Source organism: Nicotiana tabacum, chromosome 16 (assembly GCF_000715075.1).
Source record: "Nicotiana tabacum cultivar K326 chromosome 16, ASM71507v2, whole genome shotgun sequence".
In the NCBI taxonomy this organism is placed as follows: domain Eukaryota; kingdom Viridiplantae; phylum Streptophyta; class Magnoliopsida; order Solanales; family Solanaceae; genus Nicotiana; species Nicotiana tabacum.
This window is the reverse complement of record NC_134095.1, coordinates 31,594,811-31,622,280: the sequence shown is the minus strand read 5'-3', so window position 1 is coordinate 31,622,280 and position 27,470 is coordinate 31,594,811. Positions and strand designations below refer to the sequence as shown.

General features: G+C 37.1%; 1 protein-coding gene and 1 long non-coding RNA gene across 24 annotated transcripts in view; one reads left to right on the top strand and one right to left on the bottom strand.

Moving 5' to 3' along the window:
- LOC107797083 (uncharacterized) overlaps nt 1–12,656 on the top strand; it is a 42,116-nt gene extending 29,460 nt beyond the window's left edge. For 6 of the 17 annotated variants that reach the window (XR_012699983.1, XR_001650587.2, XR_001650594.2 and 3 more), the window contains 2 exons: nt 4,191–4,253; nt 6,835–11,857. This is a non-coding gene — a long non-coding RNA (uncharacterized LOC107797083). Of the gene's footprint in view, nt 1–382; nt 739–892; nt 1,291–3,541; nt 3,683–4,190; nt 4,254–6,834; nt 11,858–12,385 lie in introns of those variants that run through there. The other 11 variants (XR_001650588.2, XR_012699975.1, XR_001650593.2 and 8 more) reach the window with 8 other exon arrangements.
- The window catches only part of LOC107797082 (MADS-box transcription factor 23-like), a 46,186-nt gene extending 20,097 nt beyond the window's left edge, over nt 1–26,089 (bottom strand). For 2 of the 7 annotated variants that reach the window (XR_012699973.1, XM_075232705.1), the window contains exons 1-3: nt 25,840–26,089; nt 25,508–25,727; nt 3,811–3,889 (exon numbers count right to left, since the gene is read on the bottom strand). Coding sequence is in view for 6 of the 7 variants with exons in the window: in XM_075232705.1 (XP_075088806.1) it covers nt 3,811–3,889; nt 25,508–25,689 (261 nt within the window). In the remaining variant the exon portion in view is untranslated. The remainder of the gene's footprint in view (nt 1–3,810; nt 3,890–25,507; nt 25,728–25,839) is intronic. The other 5 variants (XM_016619941.2, XM_016619940.2, XM_075232706.1 and 2 more) reach the window with 5 other exon arrangements.
- Between the last annotated feature and the right edge of the window lie 1,381 nt (nt 26,090–27,470).

Here is a 27,470-nt window from a genome sequence, read left to right as displayed (position 1 = left end):
GAAAATGGGAATGCAAAAATGGATAAATTATCCGACCTAACCCATATTTAATACGGATAGAAAATGGGTTAACCGGCAGATTATCCATGGCTTCTTGAATATGATCACTTTTGGGAGAATTCCTAGTCTCCCAAACTTGAGGAACCCTCAGTTTGAATCTTTAGAAATATAAAAAGTTAAACTCATTAGTTATCTATTGGTTATACATTAGTTATTCATTTTCTAAGTGGATAATATGATTTTTATCCATATTTGACCCGTTTTTAAAAAATTCATTATCCAATCCATTTTTTTAGTGAATAATATGGATGGATAACTGTTTTTTAATCCATTACCGCTACTTAGGTTCATGACATATGGGCAACATTTTTTTCTTGTGCAGTAAGAAATTAGCCGTGCCCCAGATGGAGATTATAACACAGCTCTAGATGAGATCTTCTGTTCTTGGATTTTGTGTACCGTAGGAAGTGTGTGCTATGAGCATGAGTGCAATGTCATGATGGCAGTATTAACCCCTCAGCAGAATGCTTAATTATGCCTTAAATTATGTTGACCTATGCAGTCTTATTATTAAAAGGAGTCAAGTTCTGCTTCCGTGATCAATCTTACGAGAAATTACCTTCCAATACCATATCCAAAGTTCCTTGCTGCACCTGAACTGATATGGCTCTCTGTCAGATGAAAATCCCCTGAATGGTAGACTAATCTACACTGCTTCAGTTTCACAGTAGTATCAGGGTGTGTGATTTCTGAACACAGGAAGGCCCAATGTTTCTCCTGTTTCACTTCCCATCACATTTCGTTTACCTATATGCCTGAACTGCATAATTCCTGTAATACTGATATGTGAAGAACGAACTATTTTTTAATGGGAATTTTTATTCCTTTGCAGCATCTTGAAGACATGAAGCATAGCGTCTGACTTCTGTTTTTCCCTTCTGCAATTGCAAAGAAGGATTAGAGATTGATCTCCAAATACTGAACAGATGACATGACAAAGACATGTTATAGAGTTGGATACCTTGAGTGAAGCAGTGGTACCTAGAACCTAGTGCTATCCATGAATGTCATTATCTGCTTAATAACGACAAGAGGGACTGAGTAGAAGTAAGAAGATAAGGTTCAGATTAACACCAACTGTGTCATCTTGGTAGAAAGTTTAGGACCGGTATCCACTTCTCTTTTTTCAAAAAAGGTTTGACTCGTATACTCAGTAGTACCACATTCAAGTCAGACAAGTTAGGAGATGAGTGTGCCCTAGCTGACCATTATCAAGAAATGGACTTCACGGTAAGGAAATCATTACTCCCTCTACCACGAATTGAATTTCCTTGTTGAGTTGGCATGACTCAGATGATGAAAATTCTGAAGATTTTGTTTGAGATTTTGTGGAAACTGGTTAGAAGGGGGCCTGGGGCCTGGGGGGATAAGCAATCTTTGAAGTCTGTCATACTAGAAGTTTTCCCACAATAAAAGAACCTTTACACTGTAAAAGTAATTTCAAAGATGGCCAAACTTTCCTGTACAACAGAATTTGACAGATTGCTAAATCCTTGAAGTCGATTTATTAATGGTCATCATCAGTGAAAAGGTAGCATGTTGCTTTTATTCTAATCATGTGGCCTGTCAGTACCCTCAAGAACATGAAAACCCTAATTATTGTTGTTTTAATCTAGCAGGAATCAGCCTGTGTCCATGTAGAATATTTTTTCACATTAATATGAAGACTGTAGTGGTTAGGTGGAATCTGTTTAGCTGAAGATGTTCTTGTTGATATGATGCAAATCGAAATAATTGTGAACTATAAGACAGTTCTATCCCTAGCTATGCTTTGATTGCTAGACAAATGGGAGTCATAGTCCCTGATCTATTCTTTTATGTGACCCCTCTCCAGTTAAATCCTGAATAGCTGAAGTTGCAGTACGTTCATACAATAGGTAGCTTTTCATGCTGCATCATAATAATGGAATACTTAGTTCCTGTTCTCTGTCAATGTGTTGGATTGCCCCTGGCTTATCGTGTCTTTTATAAAACACTTTGGAGAAATCTTGCTATTGTCTTGTAAAATATCTTCCTTCCGTTTAAACTATATGTCTTCAAACTTTAGCCTTCAGTCCAGCATCTTCAACGGTACAGCTGACTGTAACTATGAGAATCTGCATGCTTCTTTCTTGCAGCATTTTGTTTGTTTTTTGCTTTTGCCCCTTTATCCTGCTCTCCATCTCCTAATTCTAATTAATTTGCTAAAACTTGCGGATAGGTGCTAATATCTTTTAAATCCTTTTCACAAAGAGGTGTAAACAACAATGCCCCTCAGGGTTTTGTTCTAGTGGTAAGAGCACAATCGATGATGTGTGGATTAGGCACAGGCCACAGGTTCGAATCTTGCCTCAGACAAAGCCAGATATTTAAGTGGAGATGGGTAGAGCGGCGGGCCCATCATTCACCCAGTTTCGAACCCTTTGGCCACTGGGATCTCTCGGTAGTCAGGAAAAAGTGTTAACGACAATACACCACAATTTATGCATGTTGTGAAAAGAGGAAAGAGGAGAGAAACTCTTACTGAACTTCTCTTGTTAGAAAAGCTCTCGTGTCTTACTGAACTTTTTTGGGTTAACATATATGAGGGCTCTTTTTTAATGGACTGAAGAATCCTAATTATTGGGGTTTTCAATTATGACATAATAGTTTATAGTTCTCTGGTCAATGGCAGAACATTAGGAGTAATTCTCACTAAGATCATTTTGACACACTTTTAGACTTATAGACTCCTTGTATCTTGGATAGGAGTTGAGCAAAAACTTTAGTACAGGTTCAACTCCTGATTGTTGACGGAACAGTGTTCATCACCGAAAGGTCGTATTCTTTCTCACAGACTGTTATCGACACAGCCAAAGAAATGTGCCTTGCAGCACATGGGAAAAATCGTCTTAATTTAGCGGAAAGAGATTTTGGTGACACAAATCTCTATTAAATCATGTAAGCTTGAATTAAAATTGAAGGGTAACAAGAAATTATTGGGGTAATTGCTGGCAAAGCCAGAGAAAAGTGACCGGAAGAGACGATGCCGTCAGGATGGTTGCCTGAAAGAGATCAGCGTGGTGCCTCAAATGTTCTCTGGAAAGAAGTGTGGAGCCTGAAAAGGCACAATGCTGCCTAAATGATGGCTGGAAACAAGAATAGTGCTGCCTAGAAGGGTTATCAGAAAGAGGCAAGAGTAGTACTTAGATTTCCACAAATATCGTAGAAGCTTAATACGCCTAATACTACATGGAAGGAGAGAGACGAAGAGAAACTCTTGTTGGAACTGGTTGATAACATCAAGAGTGCTCCTTGTAGAAAAGTTTTGAACTATATATGAGATAAGGAAGTTTCATGTTCCTAAGGTTTCCTATTTATTACATGATATATAATCACTAAGGATATTTTCCATATTATTCTTATTGATCTTGTAACTTTCATTGGTAATATAATCATTACCAAATTCTCTGCTATTTAATTATTCTGTTAACTTTGAACATCTTTTTTTTTCTTATTATAGTGGTGTCCGGGTCAATTTGCTCGCACCTTGAGTATCCCACCGAAAAGCCTGCGGTACACATGGCGCGAAATCAGCTCACCATGGTAGAGCAGATAGGCTTATACCGAGTGTTATAGCTTAGCTTTGAACCTGAGATCTCAGGTTGTTACTCATGTGTCTCAACTGCTCAACCATTTCCTTTTTCAACGACATGAAATGGCTATGATAGAAACCTTAGTATGCATATTTTTCTTTGACTAGTTGACTGCAAATTAACCAGTGAAACTTACCCTAACCTCAGAAGTTGGAGTTGCCAGTTGGTGATTCTCCTCCTTTGTTTTGTTGTATCTTTCAATCACCGACTTCATGCTGTCAAAGTAAATATATTCAGAATTGTCTACGTTGTACTGATTGAGCAAAAATTTTGGATGTATCACAAAGTTGTTCTGTTTGTTTCTAGTCTAGCCTCTACATACATAATAGTTAAATTGTGTGGACTTCCCTTGTCAAAAAAAATTGTGTCGTCTCCATACTAGGTCATTGTAATTAAATACTTTTTTATCTAATAAGAAAGGACTCGAATAAAACAGGGCAGAAAACATCTTTTGCAGCCTCTTATTAACACGATGGCTGCAGTTCTGGTATTTTATTTTCTCTCTTTGGTTTTCAGTTGAATGGAGTCGAGAGTGATGGCACGCAAAACCTTTACAAAGTGAATGGTACTGTCTTGAAGGTAGGTCTCTGAAGTTTGTTTTGCTCTTTTTACTCTAATTTCATGTACCAATCATCAAGGTATGGATTAACTCGTTAGTTGTGGGTGTTCCCTTCATGCTTAGTATTAGAAGCAAAATAAGGGGGAAAAATATCGAACACATCGAACACGATCTAATGAGCGTAAGAAAGCTTGTTATCTTGAACACCAAGTTATTTCTGTAGGCATTCTCTGTGCTGCTTCTAAATTCTATACTAGTTATTGAATGTTGATTGAGTGATAAGGAATTGTCTAAACATACAACCTGAATTCAGATAAAGAATATAACATGGGGATATTTCAGAATGATAACCCAAATGCATGAGGAAGAGAATTTCCTAAAACATAACTAGCATAATGTAAATGCATGCAAGAGATGCATAATGATAACTGCAACTGTAGTTAAGGAACTATCTGTAGGTTTTTGGGTGAAATAAGGTAAGTTTTAGGATCCCGGATATGATAAAAAGAAAAGAGGTTCAGTCTCTCGGGTCAAACTTTCCTTGCCTTTCTCTTCTGTTTAACATATCTTTATTTCTGTTTCTGACTCCTTTTCTGTTTGTCTGTCTGTCTGATGGAGTATTTCTGAATCATTCATGACATTGAAAGCAATTGTTTAGTGGTAGAATGGTAGTAATAGATAAAATAATTCTAACAACAACAACACATCGGCAGTAGTAATTTCTCAGCCAGTATGGTAGTGGGGTGTTATGGTATACTTCATGAGTAGTTTTAGTGACTCAATGAGAAATGCTTAATGAAATCATGATAAAGATATGTTTAGGCTAGAATAGAAATGCTGGCAATCAGAAGATAGCACGAAATGATTGGAACAACAAATTTATTGGGCCATTTGCAATCAGAAGATAACACGGCTTCTGAAGTCTGATTCGCACTATAACATGCAATGCATCCCCTTCCTCTCTATGTATGTCATAGGGTCTTTCATTTGATTTTGTCAGTAACATGCTTGATGTTATCAAAACCAGAAGCGCAGCGAAAAAGGAACACATTCATGCATGAGACAAAGAATTGCTTGATGTTCCAGAATAATAGTAAGAACAAGATACTAGAATAGATGTCATTTGAGAAAGGAGTGATGTGAAAAACTTAAGCATATATATCTCATTCTGGAGTCCTAACGGAAAAAGCGATCGTCATCTAGAGTTCTTCATTCATGTAACTGCTGGTGTAACTAGTTCTATTAGCAGAAAGCAGCACCAGAAAATAGTATCATTTGTTGAGATACCAGACTTCGTAATACATGCCTTTGTCACCCTTGTAGCAGAGTTCTAACATCGTCTGTATTTCTGCTGGTTTCCACTTTTCAATGTTCCTCCTATATTTTCTTGTGCAATATATTCAGACCCGTCTCCCACTGTTACATTATATGATTAAATGAGGAATCTACCATGATTATAAGTTGAGCTATATGGTGTGACTGCTATTCAGATAGTGTTCCAGTCAAGTTCTCATAATAATTTTGTGGTTAAAGATGTTTTTTTTTGGTAATTAAACATTTATTAATCACCAAGGAAGATCCGTACAAAGCCATAGTTAGTTAAACTCGACTATCTAAAAACAAGAAACTATCAATTCCTCTATCTACCATCCTAGGAAATTTAAAACGAACAAGATTGAAAATAACTCCTAGTTCTAACAGGGGATCTAGCACAACATGTATAAGCTATCTCTTTTGCAATGGTGACCCAATCTTTTTACTCTTCTGTTCAAAGATCCTTTGGTTCCTTTCTATCCATATTTCTATATATAGCAACTTGAAAATCTGGGCAGTTGGTGATTTTCCTTGGCATTCTCAATAGTCCACTGTTGATATTGCATCCATGCAGTTGGAAAAGTTGTATTCTTCTTCCCCCATAGCAGTACCTTGTCCCATATCTTCCTTGAGAGTCTACATTGGACAAAGAGATGTTCATTTGTCTCATTGTGTTCTTGGCATTGGCTACACTTTAGTTCCACATTGAGTCCCCATTTTACTAGCCTATCCGCAGTGAGTAATCTTTCATGCAAGTGAAGCCACATGGTAAAATGTGCTCTAGGTCTAGCATCCCTTCTCCACGCTCTAGGTCTAGCATCATTGGAGAACATTAGGCATTTCCATGGTATTCTTGGTAGGTCTCCTAGGTAGTGTTGTCAAAAGCGCACTTAAGCCCTGGAGCGAGGCTCAAAATATGTTGAACGCTTCGCCTCGCTTTGTGAGCGCTTTAGTGTTGCATCAAGGCTCTATGGCATACTTTCTCTTGCCAATTAATGTAATCCTGAAAAGGCGATATTGAACAATTGATATTTCGCTTTATCGTAATTCAATTTCTTTGTCCATATTTTTGTTATTCATGTTTGTAATTATTAGTCTTAGACTACATATACATATTTTTACTTTTTCTCCAGTTGCGCCTTTTTTCATTAAAAACCATGCTTTATTTGCGCTTTGCGTTTAAAGCACCAATGGATCTTAAGAGCTTTTTTGTGCTTTTCGCCTTTGATAACACTGCTCCTAAGAGCTGCAAATAAGTCTGCTTAATCAAGCTTTTCCCTGGTGCAGGTTGGTCCAGTAGTTGCATCATGGTAGTTCTTGCATCAAAGATCCTCCTAACCATCCAACATGCACATTGTGGCACCTTCACGATAGCAAATTGCTGCCCCTTGATGTAATAGCTATGAATCCATCCATAACCTGTCAGTTTTATGTGCTAAGTCCCAACAGGTTTTCAATACTGCTGCTCTATTCCATAGCCTTAAGTTCATGAGGTTGAGTCCACCTGCAGATTTAGGGGAGCAAACCATTTCCCATGCAACCAAAGCCTTCTTACTTATTGTGTTGACTCCTGACCAAACATAACTACGACAGTATGCATCTATGATACCCAATTTCTTGGCAAGGATCATGAAGAGTTGAGGTCAATAGGCTTGGATGCCAAATATGACTGATTTGACCAGTATCCTCCCAGCATAGGACAATTTTCTAGTAGTCCATGAGGAGATTCTTTTTTTTTTTTTTTGAGAAGGTAACATAATTGTATATTAATATAAGACTTCACTAAAATTGTGAAGTCACCCATAATTACAAAGAAAGTGCCCTAGCAAAAATAAAAGACACTTTAAATCCTTGGTCTTCTTACAAGGATTCTAGTACATCTAAAATGGATTCAAGATCCTCCAAAAACTTCCCTTTACGCCAAAAATGTCCTATGCTGGGAGATTCTTTTAACTATCTTTTGTACAAGAGGCTGCCATTGTGTTGTGGTCAACTTCTTAATTGACAAAGGTATGCCCATGTATTTGAATGGTAGATTCCCATAGGTGTATCCCAGCCGCTGCAATTTTTAATCCTTTTCTTCCTGTATCACTCCTCCACAATATAATGAACTTTTGCCTAGGTTAGCTTGTAAGCCTGAGGCAGAGGAAAATTGATGAAAGCACTGTTGAAGGTGATATATAGACCCCACATCTCCATGAGCAAAGAGTAAGAGGTCATCTGCAAAGGACAGATGTGTAATCCCCAGCTTAGCACATTTGGGGTGAAATCTGAAGGCCTTCTTATCTTTCAAATTGTTCAATTGTCTGCTAAGATATTCCATTGCTATGGCAAAAAAGGAAAGGGGACACTGGATCCTCTTGTCTCAGGTCCCTTGCAGCATCAAATGGTTCAATTGGCTCACCATTGATCAAGATAGAGTAGTTGACTGTTCTAAGGCATTCCATAATTCATTCAATGAATTTCCTGAGAAAAGCTAATTCCTCGAAAAGCTGTTCTAGATAGCACCATTCAACTATGTCATAAGCTTTTTGTAGATCAATCTTGATCAGACACCTAGGAGACACATGCTTCCTAGCGTAAGCCTGTACTAGCTCATGAGCCAAGATGATGTTATCTGCTATTTTCCTTCCTAGTATGAAGCCTGCTTGTGCTTCACAGATAATGTCAGGTATCACCTTTTGTAATTTTGATGCTAAGATTTTTTAGATAATTTTATATAGAACAGTGCAGCATGCAATTGGTCTATATTATTTCACTGTGAGAGGATTCTCAGACTTAGGGATCAATGTGAGTTTAGTGCAATTACGAGCTCTGTATAGCTTTCCTGTTGTAAAGAATGCTAAAACATCAAGGTTCACTTCTTCCTTGATTATATGCTAGGTCTTTTTAAAAAAGATCGTATTTTACCCATCAACTCCAAGTGCCTTGTCATCTCCGAGCATAGGCTATCATAAATCTCAACAGTGTTAACAGCCTCCCACAATGCCAATTGTTGTTGATGATTTAACTTTGGTCCTTTCTGCATGATCAACCTGTTTATAGCTGTAGTTCCTTGGCTGAGGTCCCCATGAGGCTTTTATAAAAAGTGATGATTTCCTCTATTATACCCTTTAGATCAGTGATCTTATTTCCTGCTATTGTATTGAGTTCCATTATTTGTTTCCTGACTGTTTTCTCCTTGATTACTGTTGTGAAGTACTTGGTGTTGGAATCACCCAATTTGATCCATCTAATTAGATTTCTGTCTCATCACATTCTCCTCTATTAAAGACCACTTTTCCAAGGCTTGAGTTGTCTTTTCTCCAGTATCACCAGCTCATCTGTATACTGCTGAGTTATTTGCTCCTGTACAAGCTTCAGCTGTTGTTTAGTGATGTGAATCTTTTGTGAGATGTAGCTAAATTCTTCTTTATTGAGCTTCTTGCACAAAGGTTTCAAGGCCTTCAGCTTCATCCATATATTCTTCACGGGGTTGTTATCCAACTGTTTTTGCCACACCTCCTCGACTAGTGATTCAAACTGGCTATGTTCAGTCCAAGTGCTAAAGACCTGAAAGAGTATTGGGTGATTTGGATGCAGATTTCAGGTGTAGTAACATTGGAGAATGATCAGAAATGAGTGGAATATCATATTCTGAAGAAATGAGTGGAATATCATATTTTACTTTGATATAGCCCCAACACATCATCCAAATCTCCGTTACCCAAGGCTCTATCAGTTCTACTACATACTCTGTCATTACCCTGTTACTTGTTTGACCATGTATAATACTGTCCACTCCAGTGTAGCTCATTAAGGCCTAGGTTGAGTATACAATCTTCAAAGTCTTTGATCTTAGAGGCACTGATAGGGCTGCCTCCTAATCTGTCTATGGGATACAATACAGCATTAAAGTCCCACCCACCAACCAAGGGAGGTTGATTGAAGGGCCCAATGTAGTCAATGCAGCCCATGAGGATAACCTGCTCCACAGTGTTAAAACCATAGATAATCGTCACCAGTTGTTCAGTTGCAGTAGTTCTATCTGTAACTTTACAGTGGATCATTTGGGCTGCTACAACTAACAGGTTCACGTAAAACCTGTTATCATCCCAGATTAGCCATATTCTTCCATTGTCTGCTTCCTAATAGTTATTGTGAAATCCCCAGCCATGAGCAATGTTTTTAAGTATCTTCATAGCATTGTGTTGCTTGGTTCTTGTCTCCACTAATCCTGCTAAGTTGATTTTGCCAGTTCTGGGGTAGTTCCTTAGTTTCTTTTGCTTATACCTCTTATTAATGCCCCTCACATTCCAGATACACCAAGTTATTGAGAGGTATTTGGACCCTTCCCTTTATCAGGAGGCATTATGTCTTCACTTCTCTGTTATCTCAAAGGTGTTTATGAGTGGAGTAGTCCCCAGTAAAAGAAAGTTATTGTAGTGGAGGGCTTTGGAGGGCTTTGTGGCGTTGGGGCCTTTCCTTTACTCTTTGTAGTTACAGTCACTTGATCCTCTTTGGTTGTTTGAGCACTTTCATCTTGCAGGATAACAGGCTGCTGCTGAGTATGCACCATTAAATCAACTTGTGGTTGCACACTGTTGCCTTGTATTCCTTGGGCTTGCTGCTGTTGCATCTGCACATTTCCTTCAGTAGGTTTATCACTTGGATTCTTAGTTCTCCATACCTGTTCCACTCTTTTTGGACCTCTCCTCTTTCTCTGAACTTCTGGTGGTTGCTGGCCAGTTTGTGATTGGGTTTTACATGAGTGGCCTACTTGGAGACACTGATCACAAACTCAGGGTTTCAGTCATAAGTTACTCTCTGTTGGATAACCTCCCTATTTGGCTCCATCACAGCCACCTCTTCAGGGAGTGCCTTCGTGGCATTCACCTCTATCAGCATCCTAGCAAATGAAATTCGTGTTTGTTTGGAGGTGCACTCATCTGCATATATTGGAGTACCAATGAGACTTGCAATTCTACTAAGAGAATCACTGCTCCAACATCTCATAGGAAGCTTTGGAAATTTGACGTTGTTAATGGTATAGGGCCCTGCATAGAATATTTCCTTCATGTCCTGTACACTGTGGAATTTCACCACATAGTAGCCCTCCTCATGTAGAAACAAGTAAGGTGTAGCAACACTCGGACCAATTTTTCCTTATGTATCGGCTTATCACATTGAAACCAGGCACCTCTCCTAACACATAAACAATAAGATGACCCGACAGAGCAGGAAGTGACCAAGTGCAGTTGACTACAGAACCTGCCCTTTACCGTCGTTGCTAAAGCAAACAGCCAAAGCTTTCCTGTTGATTTCGCAGGCAGCCGATTTTTCATGCTTTGGTCTCATTATCTCACCTAGTGGGACCGCCCATCTACCTCGGCTGCCTTGTCTTCTTCAGTTGGAACATAACCCAGCCTATAAGTTGCCTTGTGATTCACAAAGTTTGGTGACCCATGTTCCTTATTAACTTCAGATTTAACTAGTTGAGCCATGGGTTGTCCGTTCACTATCTTAGGTGGAATGTAAGAAAGAGACATACCATTAGTAGCACATCTATTTCTAGCAAATAGGCTTGTCCATGGTGCCTTCGCTGGAGCATTCTCTTCAGGACTTGTGCTTGTTCTTTCCAAATCCATGGGCTTCTCGCTATGATTGCCTGAAATTGGTCTCCTCTGAGTTGTTGCTTCCATCAAAGTCCCCACCGAAGAACTCACTCCCACTGGGGTTACTGTTCCATTGGATTTCTCCATTAGGGTTACAGCGCTCGTGGTCAATTCCTTTGGTTTTGCTGCTGCATTTTCCCTTAGATCTAATTGCGTGCTAATTTCTCTTGTTAACATGTCAATCGCATCTCGTCCGGTGCTTGCATGGTCAAAATGGTCCTCTGTAATTTGTGCTTTTGCTTTGGAGGTTTCAGGCTGCATCCTTGCACCAACTGTGCTTCCAAACGAAACAATTGGCACTTTTTTTTGTCATCCCCTTCGCCGTCCTCTGCCTCGTCCAGGCCCCATGGTATTCACAGTGGCGTAGGTTAACTACCATGCGCCGGGAGCATGGTGAGAGAGAAGAGAAGGTTAAAGATGTTTTTACGCCATAGCATATTCAATCCATTGCAAAAGTGGTTGTGATCAATGTAAGATTCTATGCAAGTTCACAAACATCACTATTCTAACAAGGCTCTTCCATATATATCTATACTGAAGAACAACTTCCGTTCCTATACAAGTATAAAGGCACATCAAACTTCTGAAGTCTTGAAAGTTTAACAAACAGAGATTTTTCTGTCTAATTCGAAATGAAGGGAATTGGATCCTATCAATATTGAAGTGTCCTCTTGCTTCCCTAGTTAGCTCTAGTTTTACATTTTCACATATTCCTCAACTTTCCCAACTTACTGCGATTGAACTACATTGATCTACTCCTCCCAAATTACATAGTCTTCAATCAATCACCAAAGTTGAAAGGGAGAGAAATACTTTCTCCTGTTGAAATCAGACCAATTTTGAATGTCAAACAAAGTTGAGCAAGGTAACTGATACTTACCCATCATCCCTGGACAAAATTCATCAAACTAAATTGATTATTGTTATGAAGTACATTTTGTTTTAGCTCAAAATATGACCTTCCCTTAAACAAAGGTAGTCCTGTTATACATCCTTAAACAAAGGTAATCTTGTTAAAAATCTTGACAACTGTTAGATAAGATTCTAGTGGAATGCACAAAAGGTTTTCATTGCCCTATTATCAGGAGGCAGTATCGCCCTTCATGCCCTCGGTAATTGGCATAAATAAACTTTTATCCATGGCACAAACTTCTACATTATTCTAGCATTATTCATGATTGCAGGTAAGCTCGACCAGCTGGGGAGAACCTTGGATGAATGCAAACTACAAGGAACAAAACAAGGCGGCAGATCAACTAACAAAGGGTTGATAAATCCAGCCATTTTTAGCAAATTTATTTTGTTATATTGTGTATTTATTCTTTTCATTTAGAGTATATGTTTAGCTGTTTTATTGTTCTATCTTCAATATGTTGGGTCAAGTCCAATAACGACACTATATAACAATGTGTAAACAATTAATAGTTTATCTAATTTACGTTGTAGCTGGCAAAATATTGACCCCAAGAAGAAGGAAAAAAACAAAGGAGAAGTAAAATGGAAAGAAGAAATGACACAGAAATACACAAGAAAGATAATAGGTAAAAATATCCGCAACTTGATCATGAGATTTCACATATTTGAGCTCATCCTCCTTCTTGGCAATGCATTCTCTGATGAAGTGATACCTTGTGCCTATATACTTAATTCGATCATGATATACCGAATTCTTGGCAAGTGCTTGTGCGAATTTATTGTCAATACAAATCTTCGTAGCATCAGTTTGTGGCGAATTGAGCTCCTTCACTAATCTTCTTAGCCAACTAGCATGACAGGCGCAGGATGTTACTGCTACATATTCAGCTTCACAAGTCGAGAGAGTAACAATTTATTGTTTCTTTGAACTCTAAGAAATGAGACAATCACCCAAAAAAAAAAGCTAGTTGTGATTTTTCTATCATCAATATCTACTGCATAATCACTCTTACAAAATCCCACAAGGTTGAACTCACTAGAAGAAGAATAAAATATCCCAAAGTCAATCGTACCTTTTAGGTATGGAAGAATTCTTCTAGAGACTTTCAAGTGAGTGGAGGTAGGAGCTTCCATGAAGCGACTTACTACTCAAACTGCAAAGAGTATGTCTGGCCTGGTATAAGTCAAGTACCTCAAACTTCCAACAAGACTCTTGAAAAATATAGGATCCACTTTTTTTCCTTCATCAAACTTTGATAATTTTGTTCCACTCTCCATTGGTGTATTCACGAGGTTGCAATCAAGCTTGTTGAACTTCTTCAAGATCTCCTTTATATAGCTTTCTTGAGAAATGAAAATGCCTTCCTCCATTTTCTTCACTTCTAGGCCAAAGTAGTATGACATGAGCCCAATGTCTGTCATCTCGAACTCAAGGGACATATCTTTTTTGAAAGCTTCAAAAAAACTTGGGTTATTACTCGTGAACATAAGATCATCAATATAAAGACAAACAAGTAAGATATCTCTGTTAGTATAAACTTTAAGATAAAGAGCATAATCATGGAGACAACGAGTAAACCCATTGTCTTGAAAAAATTTGTCGATGCACTATTCCATGTCCGTGGGGCTTGCTTCAATCCATATAAAGCTTTTTCAACCGCAACACTGTATCTTCATAGTTTTAACCACAAATCCTCATGGTTGTTCGACATAGACTTCTTCTTCAAGATAACCAATCAAGAAGGCTGGCGTGATATCTAATTGATGGATCCTCCACTTCATTTGCACCGCCAAATAGATCAATAAATGAATCGTCTCCATGCGGGCAACAGGTGTATAGATTTCTTCATCGTCAGTGCCTTGCCTTTGCTAGTAGCCTTTAGCCACAAGTCGTGCCTTGTACCTCTCCACTTCTCCATCAGTATTCTTCTTTGTCTTGTATACCCATTTCACTCCAATTGCTCGATGACCCTTGGGAAGAGTTGTTAATTCTCAAGTATTGTTCTTCTCTATTGACTCAATTTGCTCCTCTATGGCTTGTTTCCGCCTTTTATCTGTAATAGCTTCATTAAAGTTCATTGGTTCACTATAAGCAAAGAGACAATATAAAAAATTAAAATTAGTAACTTCTTTTGTGCCATCATAAAGCTCTTGAATACTCCTCGTCCTATGCGGTTGTGCATTTGAACTTTGTTGAGAAGAAGGAGATGCAACATCGATTGGTGAAGGAGGTGGAGTTGCATCTTGCACAGGTTCCACCGTCTCTGGTTCTACTTCATCTCCAAAGTATGGAAGAAAATCATATGAAGTTTCTTCCTGAGGTTCCCAATTCCATGTCAATTCTTCATCAAATTCAATATCACGACTCACCACCACCTTACCATTGCTTGGGTTGTATAACTTGTGGCCTTTTGAACTCGTGTCATAGCCAACAAACACATTCTTGACACTTCGATCGTCAAGTTTCGCTCTCCCTTGCTGTGGCACATGCGCATATGCTATGCTCCCAAAAATTCTCAAATGCTTGAAACTTGACTTTCTTCCCTGCTATGCTTCTTGGGGAGTTTGATCTCTAACATTTCTTGTTGGAGACATATTGTTCAAACAAATGGCACACGAAGCAGCTTCGACCCAAAATTCCTCGGGCATACATTTAGCTTTCAACATATTTAGCCATATTAAGAGTCGTCCGCAACTCCATTTTGCTGAGGTGAATAAGGTACCATTAGAGGACGACGAATTTCACGAGACTGACAAAAGTTATTAAATTCTTTTAAAGTGAATTCGCCTCCTCTATCGGACTCTAAAGCTTTTATTTTATAGCCACTTTTTTTCACAAGCGCTTTGAAAATTTTAAAAGCAATAAATGCTTCAGATTTTGGTTCAAGAAATAAATTCAAGTCTTTCTACTAAAGCCATCAATGAAAAGCAGAAAGTATTTACTTTTACCAAAGGAAGGTGGATTGATTGACCCACATATATCAGTGTGAACAAGCTGAAGCGACTTAGTTGCCCTTGATATGCCCTTCTTTGGAAAACTCCTCCTTGCATGTTTTCCAACAAGACAAGCTTCACACAATTGATTGGGATGGTTGATTGATGGTATCTCATGCACCATGTTCTTTTCTCCCATTGATTTGAGTGCTTCAAAATTCAAGTGCTCAAATCGCATGGGCCAATACCATGATTCATCTTGCACATTAGCCTTCAAACACTTTGCATCAGTTGTTTTAAGATTCAGAGAAAATAATCTATTATTTGCCATATGTACTTTAGCAATTAGAATTTCACTTGAATCTCTAAGTCTAAGATGCATATTTCATATGGATGACATATCCCTTTTCAAGAAGTTGGCCTAAACTCAAAATATTACTTTTTAATTTTGGCACATAATACACATGTTGAATTAACTTGTGGCCACCATTTTTACAGGAGATAAGAATCGTACATATACCTTCTATTTGAATCTTTGAGGTATCTCCAAAGGACATATTACCTCTCACCGTTTTATTTATCTCCATAAACTTATCTTTGCATCCACACATATGATGCTTGTTCTATTGTCCAAATAACACGAGCTACAATCATCCCCGTCTTCTTCTTTTAGTGTCAGCAACAATGTTGACTCATCTTCTTCTTTCTTAATAAGGTTAGCTTTCTCTTCAACATTGCTACGACATTTCCAAGAGTAATTGCCAAATTTATGATAATTATAACACTTAATTTTTGATTTGTCATATTTTTGTCTATTATTTTCTTGATAGTAGTCGCATACTCTTCCTCCTCTTTGTCCGCGACCACGCCCTCTGAATGTTTGCTGGATTTTAACTTCATTGTTGAAGTTGTTACCATTACTTCTTTTTCTTCCATGGCCGCCACAGCCTCGTCCTGGTCCATTCCCTCTATAGCTTTTTTCACATCCATAGTCTTTAATAATGCCTGAGTTTTAAGAAATTGCTCCGGTGGCACTTATTCTCATCTTGATATTTTCTTCATGGGTTTATAAAGAACCCTCAAATTGCTCCGCCGTCATAGAGTCAAAAATTTTAGACTCCTTAATAGCATACACCACAAAATCAAATTTAGGTGTTAAATTGCGAAGGATCTTTTCTACCACACGGACATCTTCTATGTCCTTCCTGTATCGTCTTAATTGATTTCCAAATAGCCTTCATTTTTGAACAATAATCTGATATGTATTTGGATTCTTTTATTTTTAAAACTTCAAAATCAACCCTTAGAGTTTGATGTTTTACCTTCCCCACCTTGTTAATTCCTTAGAGAAAATTTTGTAAAATCTCTCAAGCTTCCTTTGAGGTGGTAGCATCTGCCACTCTCTCAAAAATGGCATCATCCAAACATTGGTGGATGAACGTGATGGCTTGTTGATCCTTCTTCCTTGTATTTGTCAAGACATCTTTTTTTTTTAGACAGAACTTTCTCATTATCGAGTTTTGCTTACCTTCTATTTATGATTTCCTACACATCATGGGAGCCAATAATAACTTTCATAATAAGACACCATTTCTTATAATTATCTTTTTTTGGACAGGGATACTAAAAAGATAGCGGACCATTATTCGTCATGGCTCTGATATCACATTGTTGGAAAAAATAATATTTCACCCATGAATAATATCCATGGTAAATAACAATAACACAATAGAGTAACAAGGATACCAAATCTTTTAATGGGGTAAAATATAATAGTCGGGCAGAGCAATATAATACCACTATAATATTATAGCTTGGCAATGTCAAAAAACTACTACACCTTCAATAGAAATAACACTTTTTATTTTAACACACCTCACTATAAATTTACTTTCATTCTCTATTTATCTCACGAACTACAATCTGTGAATTACTTTCTCTGCTATTTGTTTCTCTCGTTTTTGTATGTATTAAACTGAAACGGAGCACTTCCTTTTATAGGCAAAGTTGCCACCAAAACTAACCAATCAGATTGGCTCATTCAAAAATTTGCTTTGCAAATTGTTCCACTGCCCAACTTGTTTTCAGCAACATGTTTCTAAGCAACTTGTTTCCATTTTTTTATTTATTTCTTTTTTATTTAGATGGGTCCCACAATTTCTACTGCATCTTATAATTTTTTTTGGTCATATACTACATCTTATTTGAAAAAAGTTAGAGTTACAATATACACTTGCCCAGTAACCCCCTAATCATACTATATAACAATTAATTAACTTGCAAAAAATGTTTTTGATTTGCCATATTAAATCCTGAACGTTAACTTTGTAATTGTCATCTGTCCATCTAATGAGGCCCCTTAGGTGTAAGACTCCATAAATTTGGACTAGGTATGGATATATTAAATGAGTATTAATGTGACATTTTAGACATGTGGGATGAGCATGGGTGAAAATAGTTATTTTGGAATCAAGACGAAGAGTGAGGTGCATAAGATTCGATAAAATCGACTAAGTTTATGAAAGATCTATCTTCCAGTCTGATTTAGTGAAAATATGTTAAGAATTTGAGAAATCTTAATACATGAAAGTTGTAGTACTTTTGAAATATCTTTCCAATAATATATTGTAAAGACCAAATGGATCTTTGTGCAAAAAGTTATGTACATTTTACTGGACAATACACAGCCTACGCGCTCAACTGCGCACCCAACTGTCTTGTGCGCGGCAATGCACTTGTGGTAGTGCCACTTCCCTTGTTGCGTGTTCAGGTGCGTGGTTGGGCCTTCATCTTCGTGGAAGAGCACCCAAAAAGTCGTTCTAAAAGCCCTACTTCGTCCCCTACACCCCAAACACGTAAACTTCCTCTAGAAAGGAAAGCTCTCAAGAACCCAACTTCCTCCAAGGTCTTTCCATCATCCAAGGTAAGTTCTAATGATGATTCTAAGTTAAATTCAATTCTACAATACCTTATTAACATGGGTAAACCCTTCAAATTATTAGATATTCGATTGAGACATCATTGTTGAGAAAAGAAACCTTAAAACTCGAATTCAAGAGACTTGAACGTCAAAAAGGTAATATCTTTGCCCCTCTAACTGATTATAACATTAGATTAATGATTAGACTCTAAGTTCGTGAGATATGAGTTGATGAGTTTGATAAAAAAGCATGAACGGTTATAGGTTTGGGTTGTTTGATTGTTGATTATTGATTAAAAGTGTTGTTTATATTATGGATGATGAAGAATGGTATTGATTATAGCAAATTAATATTTTAGAGAATCACCTAGAAGTGGTAGAATGAGAATCGGGTGAAGAAAATACCATTAATAAGGGCTATGAGGCTTTACGCCCCTAAGGTATTTGATAAAATGCCTAAGTAACTAAAACATGAGCATTAGTGCTAATATTGGTTCCTCTTGATATATATTACCATAGATTGTCGTTGAAAGAGGCGACATACATATTGCAATAGATTAAAGTTGAAAGGGTTGACAAATATTGTATTACGCTCAAGAGCAGGAAGTTAAGGTATGTGGGGCTAACTCTCTATGTTTGGGAATGTTTATGATTCTCCCTACGTCTCATTATTTATGACTATTACGAATTGCCTCAGAAAGTAGTTATGCCTCAGTTCCATAAATAGTTGTAGAACTTCTATTCTCTAGATGACATAGTTTCATATTTCATTCAATATCCCATGAGCCTCAGTTATGACAGATCATTCTATCATATTATGAATACATGTCTCAGTCTAGTTCTATTCAATATTCCAGTATCATGTAACTCAATATGATTCAGTATTTTAGTATTATGTATTGCAGTATGATTCTCAGTTCCTGATTTTAAGTCACTAAATACTGAATACCTTTGGGCCTAAGGCAGCAGTTTATGCTTTATGCATCTTTGGGCCTAAGGCAGCAGTTTATGCTTTATGCATCTTTGGGCCTGAGGCTGCAGTTTATGCTTTATGTATTTTTGAGCCTATGGCCGCAATTATGTATACGTATACTTGGGCCCGAGGCCGCAGTTTATTTATTCAGATAGACAAGTGGTTCTTCATTCAGAAGAGGGAGTATTCATATTAAGGCTGTATTGTGGTCCGGGTCCAGCCCAGGACCGGCCAAGCCCGCGAGCGCACATGGGCTTTGGGCTAAACGAGCTGGCCCGTATGGTCCGGGCCCAAGCGGTCCAGGAGCCCACTGTGGGCCGGTTCAGCATGGAGAGACCGCGAGCCTGGGACTGGCTGGCGGGCCCAGACCGGTTCAACCGGGCCCAACGGCTATTTTTCAAAAAGGAAAAAAAAATAAAAAATTGGCCAACTGTTGGAAGTTTAAAAACTAGTTGTTGGCCTGTCAATTTAGCCGTTTGCCTTTTTAATAAATAGCCATTTGCCCCCAAATTTTTTATAATTACACCTTTTTTCCTATTCTCAACTATAAATACCCCCTCATTCTTTCATTTTTACTCACAAAATCATCAATCTTTCTCTAATTTTTTTCTATAATTTCTTACTTTATTATTGCAATTTGTAAAAAATTGTGAATTTGGTGAATTGAAGTATTCAAGTCTTCAACGATATACAATTTTCAAGAAGTTGTTCGTCAATTCGGTAAACTCGTTCCAACTCTTAAGTTTTAATATTATAGTTTTGTTTGTTTTAGTTTGTATAATTATAATTAATATGGCCTTTTCTGTGAAAAAAATATTTGGTGGTAAGGGAAAATCTAAAATTGGTGAATCTAGTAGCCAAACTACTACTCCTCCCCCGGCTCCCCGCCCCAGACATGTTAACCGTCCTCCTCCACCTGTTATTCTTGACAGTGATAACCCTTGTTTTCAATTTACCGATAGTCAATTTTACCATGATATTGCACCAGGTCAACAATTAAATGATGAATATATGAGTGCTCTTTATGGTAATTCAACTATCCATGAAAATGATGAGGAAAATGATGATTTAGATGAAACGCAACCGGATTTAGATGATACACCTACTACTCCTGTTGTTAACCCAACTGATAATAATCCAAATGATGCACCTTGTTGTGCTAATTCCATTGGGGGAGGAAGACTAAGAAAGATATTGTCATTTTTTTTAATGTCGTAATAATAAAAATTATAAGGCATTCCCTTGAATATTTTTTTACAATTTGTTTATGTTTAAATTTGAATTAGAAGATTTAAGTCACAATTATATAATATAATTTACAAGAAATTGCCTTAGATAAAAAAATTTCAAAAACAAAAATAACCCGGACCACTTAGGCCCGTTTAGGCCTGTGGGCCCGGCCCCACTTAGCCCGGGACCATGCGGGCTTAAGCCCACAGTGGGCCGGTTCCACCCTCCAGGACCGTTAAGCCCGGGACCGTTTGGCCCGGGGCCGCTTAGGCCCGGCCCGCCAAAGCCCATTTAGGCCCGGGCCCGAACCACATAACATGCTTAATTCATATTTTTACTTTCTTGTTCATTTCAGTTATCAGTTATAAGTTCAGTTTCAATTTCAGTATTTATAGCTTTTTCTCTCAGTTGCTTTGCATACCAGTGCAATTCAAATGTACTAACGCCCCTTTCACCCAGGACTTGCATCTCACGATGCAGGTAACAATTTACAGGTTGACGATCAGAGCGTTATTCTCGTACAAGCTATTTGATGAGCCCCAATTCTTTCGGGGCATTATCATTACTTTACAGTCTTTCAGTATTTGCATACAATCAGTATTTTGAGTACTTCATTAAAGGCTTCATAGACTAGAGTTACAATTAGACAGTGTCACAGGCTTTTCATGTTAAGCAATGTTGGCTACATATATGTTTCAGACTTATATTAGTGTTTTCGAACTTTGATTAATATCATTCATACTTTCAAAATATCAGCATATGTTAGTTTATCTTCCGCATTCAATATGTTATGATATCACATGTTGATTCTGCCAACCAGTTAGTTCACTCGGTCATATGTAGTCAGGCACCGGATATTGTGTTACGTCCAGGCCCAGGTTCAGAGCGTAAAATTAGGGGTTGCTGGTAGATCGTAGTTGTAAGTGTGCCAAACTTGTTGTATACTTAGCTAATCATAAGCTACTTGATTAGCTTCCATGTAAAAATGAAGAGCCTCCACACTATCCTTCATCGTCTAACCAAATTTAAATAACTTAAACTATAATGATAGAAAAATCATTTGTTCCTTTTCTCAAGTAATTAGTAACAGTATATGAGTGAGTCCAATCCAGTACAATATCCGTTATTATTGTTGGATGCACTATAATAATTCAAACTTAACTGGAGAAATCTCAGCTGTATAATTACTGTTGCACTATATAGGAACTAAGAAAGCAAGAGCAAATCTCTCAGCATATTCATCACTACTCCTCTAATCCTAGCCTTTCAGTATGCCAAAAAAAATACCATCAGTGTTCAGTTTAATCCACCCAGGGAAGGTTTGATCCACTTCATTTGCTTTCACTTTGTGACTGGCCTCAACTTTTTCACTACCTCACAGATTCTTTTCCAGGTTAAATCCATCTCACATCTAGGGAAGGACATCCTTAAAGTTGCTTTCAGGAAAATATGAAATCCATTATATTATAAGTAAAAAGAGTCGTTCCCATATTTACATAAACATCTGCACTTTCAAATTTTCAACATATGATGGTGGTACAATCTGAAGTAACAACTTGTGGACCTAGTTGTTTATTTTTACCCCACCATGTCGTGAAGATCCTTTTTATGGACAAGAACTGGTGTTGATTGATCAGTGGTCCTAATAATTTCATATATGATGTGCAGCCTCACTTTCAACAAAAACTTGCTGAACAGTTTCACACTTGAAGACTTTACAATAGTTACACTGGGGCACAATTTGATTACCAAATATTGAAATGATTTCATCAAAAGGCAAATTTTGTTGTAGTGGTCTCCAATTAAGAAATGAAATCTTAAAAAGGATGTCTTTATGCCATACCTTGTTGATAAAGTCACATCTCCGACCAAATAATCAACTTTCTACCATGCTGAACTATTAGAATAATGTCCATCAATTGGGGTATCCAAATAGCATAGTCAGGAAGGTTTTGGGTCACCAATGTCAATCTTTGGCATGTATTGCACTAAGTGGTAAGGGAGAACTTCAGAGAGCTTGCAGACATCCCACGTCCCCCTCCCCCTCCATAAATCATTCTATTAACATATTTGATGATGAGCAACATTCTGCCAAAGCACACTTGTTTACTTATCCCACCAAAAACTGCTTTTACCTTCTTCATATGCCATACTATACTGACATCCGCTTCTTGTTTGACCTCCATAAGTTTTCTCTATGAATGTGACTGCCCAATGCACTTTTTTCTGGCCACAAGTTGTATCTTTGTGCAATACTTAGCTCTCAGGAAATCTGTCCAAAGAGAGTGTCTATTCAAAAGTTCTACTCTCTTTATGGAAAAAGAAGACTAAATATCCTCCATTTTCCTAAAGCCAATTCCGCCCTCTTATTTAGAACTTAACTTATTCCAAGAACTCCAACGATATTTAGATTTCTCTGAATCAGCCCCCTAGAAAATCCTGGCAAAATATTTTTCCATTGGGCTGAAGGTGCCCTTTGTGGGTTTATAGCAGCCAATGTATATTTTGGAATGGCAAGAGGCACAATTTGATAAGAATATATCTGCCTCCAAATGAAAGCATCTTCACTAGTCATGCATTTAACCTCTCAATAATCTTGGAAATTAAGCATATCATCAAAGTGTGACAACCATTTCCTCCAACATAGACACGGCATCCCAACCATTTCCTTCCAACATAGACATGGCATCCCAAATATATGAATGAAAATTTCTTATTTAGTAAACCAGTTGTGTTCCTCATTTACTTGGTCGTGGAATTAGAGGTTTTAGGATTTATGAGGAAGAAGCTCTTCTTCATGTTTTTTTTTTACAAGAACCACCATGATTGGTGGGATTGAGTTTGAAGCCCAACTTTCAAATTACTTCAGCAAAATTATTACAGGGAATTGGATATTTGTCCAACCCACCTTGAGTTACTTGAAGGATGAAAACTTCATCCTTATACAAAAACACGCCCCTATGCGCTACTAATAATGTAAACATGAGAACCTTTTTAAAGGTAGAATATCTTCTTAAAAAGGCCTTCCGTTTGGCCTGATGATCTTTTATATCTTTTCACCTGTTTCACAACAAGCCTTATAGACTTGCTATTTCCACCACCGAAAATAACTAGTATATCATTAGCATATGCTTAATGATTCGCCTTAGGGCCATTAGAGTCATGGAGAAAAAAAGTGTAGATGTCGGATTGGTTCAGCTTGTTGAGAAGTCTGGATAGAACTTCAAAGCCCAGTATAAATAGGGAAAGGGAAAGGAGATCCTTGCTTGACAGAGAAGAACCCTTGTGTGGATCAATTATATTAATGCTAATGGAGTACCAAACATCATATACAGAATCCCTCTGAAAAACCAAATATTCTTAACACAGAAGTAAGGAAAAGCCAAGAGATCCTGTCATATGGTTTGCCAATATCCACTTTAATAACTACGTCGCCACCTTTGTTTGGTACATATCTTGGACTATCCTCTTATCCAATAGTACTTTTTCTGTTATGGGTCTATGTTGCCACCTTTGATTGGTTGTGAAATGTCTTGAACTATCCTCTTGTGCCGATAGTATATTTTTTGTTATAAATCTGCCTTGATCAAATCCAATCTAATTCTCATTTACCAACTTAATTACACAGCATGGGAAGCCTTTTAAATAGTATCTTAGTTATCACCTTGCATGTGAAATTGCTGAGTCTGATGAACCGTATCTCAGCAAAACAAGTAGGACATCTACCCCTTATTTCAACTTTTACTTACAAAATGATTTTAAAAATCAAGCCCATTATTTCGGAAGAGCAATTCTACCCTCACAATCTAATCTAAAATCATATTACAACCGTAGAAATTCTCAAGTCCTACCAGCATTCGTTTTTAACATCTGTAGTAGAAGCCATAAACGTAAAACAGCATAATTAATCCATCGAAAGATCACAAAAATACATGCACACAACGAGAGTAGAAAGTTATAGTAGTAAATTCACAAGAAAAACACCCTTATGGCTTATGTATGTATCAGTACAACCAATTAATAATGCTTGACAGACATTAAAAAGGAAACTGTTAGTCCAACTTAGAACTTTTATTGCGAAACTAAAACTAAGAAGCGACGGATAATTTTCGTCTAATATAAGCACTTTTTTCCAAGGATAAAGTATTTAGTTCAATAAAGTTCTTCCTACTTAAGCTTTTTATGATCTTTCATAAAGATGGAGATAAGCAAGATCCACCTAATATTGCAAACACGAAGAAACACATTTAGAGGTATGTAATTAACGGATAAATTAATTAAGATGTCGAAAATGGATGTATAGGTGGTCTTGCTACTAGTAAAGTTTCTTCTTTGAAAAAGACGTTAATCAATGAAAAAGTAATACTGATATTGAAGCTGTTATGTACTCGAGTATTATTGTGTATATCATGTCTAACTGAATAATTTAAGGCAAACTTTAATTTACACAAAATCCTAATCCTGTTAAGTCCAATACAGCATTCCTTGGATAGTTATTCATGTAGATATAGTTTATAACTATGGGAGTTCAGCTGTGCATCAAAATGCAAGCAAGAAGAATGTATATTTTGCATTATCCAGTTACTCAATCCGTTTTTGTTATTTCATGAATCTTGTAGCTATAGCATATTTAGTAGGCGTGGCTACAATTATGCTCAGTGTATTAAAACTAAATCGAAGTTTCACCAATTTTACAAGTCCAGCTAACCTCAAATCCTAATTGAGGAAGTCAACATAACCAAGCTCCTCAATAGTAAGCCAATAAACATCAAAAGGTAGGTTTAAGTAGCAATGATATACTCTCTCAAAGTACTACTGACATAACTACTTCCATTATCCACATTAAACGGCCAACGGCAACAATCTCATAATTACACCAGTTATAGCCTCATTCTATACAATCACTTAGCTTAAGCTAGCTCTTCACTCACTACAAGAGCTAGCTTGTAGTGACTTGTCTTGAGCTCCTACAAGACAAGTCATTAAACAAACTGACCGACATTATAACAAACAGAAATCGTGCAATAAAAGGAAGGATCATATCTAAACAAAGCATTTTGAACCATAAACTCTCAAATTATGAGCTCATTCTACTATTTAGATTTGAAATTCACTCGCTATTTGAATTTAATAGGAGTAGTAACTGTATAAGTATTAAACTGTCTATTATGCCACATTATCCAGGTCAAACACGCTAGTAAGATGCAAAATTGGAAGGTGAAAACTATTTGGCACTCAGATCTTGTTAATCTACATACATTAAAAATGAAACTAAATATTTAATAAATTAAATTAGTAAATTTGAAAAAAAAAAAAGGTGATAGTGAAAAGCACCTGGTGCTAGAATATTCGTAGAGCCTGCCAGTGCTGGAGAAGATGATGACTCCGACCTCCGCATCGCAAAGGATCGCTAACTCCTTCGCCTTCTTCAGCAATCCATTCCTCCTCTTCGAGAACGTCACTTGCCTGCTCGTCGAATTGTCAATCCTTCTTATCACTATCTTTCCTCTCCCCATCGCCGATCTCACTCTCTCTCTCTATCTACTTTCTCTCTCTACAAATACACACAGTACAATTACACACCTATACGTACACATTTACGAGCCATATATTCAATTTTTCACATAGGCGAAAAAAACAAAAATATGTTTCCTATGAAGACTTACCAGAGAAATTAAATTCGCGAGAAGAAGCAAAAGACGGCGAAGACAAAATCACTGTTTAGATATGAGGAAAACGGAGAGAATTATCCGAGGAAAAAGGAAGAGAAAGTAAGGAAAAACTTGCGGTTGATGGAGACAAAAGGAGGCTTCACAATCGTCGTTTTGGGTCAGTCTTCTGATTGAATTTGCCTATATAAGGAAAGTGTTTCTATATATGAAAATGGCGAAACCCGAGGGGTGGGTAGGTGTAAAGGGGGGTGGGACGTTAGGGCGTTTCCATAAAACCGCTATTCGCATTGGGTTTTGTAAAACCGATACTGGTTTTGTGTGCCTGAATGCCACGTGGAGACATTATATTAGCCAATTGGTTTATTATAGGTCAGACTCGTACGAAACGTTTCCTCATTCGTATAGATTGCTGACGCGTGGTGGCCTTGCAATTAAAAACTAACTTCCCACTTTAGGAAATTGCCTTTTCGAACTAGTGGTTGAATACTGACGGATTTGCCCTTTCTGGATTTGGGTGACTAATTTACCCCTTTAGAGCTAATAATGGAGTGACCACTCCCGAAACCAAAATGGCATGGTTTTGGACTCAAAATACGTTTCTACACTTTTAAAAAAAAGTTACTTGTCTACTTAAAATTGTGTTTTACTTTAACGGAATTTTAGCCGTTAAAGTAAAGCGCAGTATAATACTGCATTTTACAAAGCACAGTATTATACTGTATTTTACCTATTAAAATATAAGTCCCTTCTTCCCCACGATAGAAACCAGAAAGCTTCCAATTAAAAAACACCACAGCGGTCCCCTCCGATTCAAAAAAATTCGAGTGGATCCCACTCGTCACACAAAAAGTGAAGATTGTAGGTCCCGCATACAACCCAAGCCTTCGATTGTTGTGGTTTCCTCTTTTTGGGCTCAAAATTTTAATTTTTCGACTTTTCTTAAAACATAAATCGAGGTATTCCGATTAGTTTATGTTGAAACTCGTATAATAATGCATATTAGTTGTCTTGAATGTGTTTCCACGTTGTTTTGTGTTTTGGTTGCGATTAAATTTGTATGTTATTTTTATCCGGATTAAATTATTAGTGTTTAAAAAAAGAGTTAAAAGTTGAGAAATAATTTTTCTTGTTAATAAAAATGTTCATAAATTTCTTTTAATAGATATGTAATTTCGTGAATGTTATGCTAGTAAAATATGTTTATTGCTTTTTATTTAGTTTAAATTATTTATTTGGTTAAAGAATAGTGTCATTTTAGCAGAGTAAAATATAGAGCCTTATAGCGTAGTAAAATATAAAGACCTTTACCGTAGAATCTCTGTAGTTTCAGTATCTACTAACTACAAACTCTATCCAATTACACTTTACAAAAATTAATTATTTAATTTATAAAACAAACACACAGAACTAACAAATTAATATATGCTGTCAAATTAAATATCGGTCGTGGAACTCATAGATATATATCTTGTCCAATTAAAAATTAATTATTTAATTTATAAAACTAACAAAACTGTAAAAGTATTGAAATTGACGCACATAAGAATTCAGGATAGCTTGGTGCTATTGGGCCTCAAATATCGATTCTGGAACCCATAGATATTTACTTTGTCCAATTAAATAAT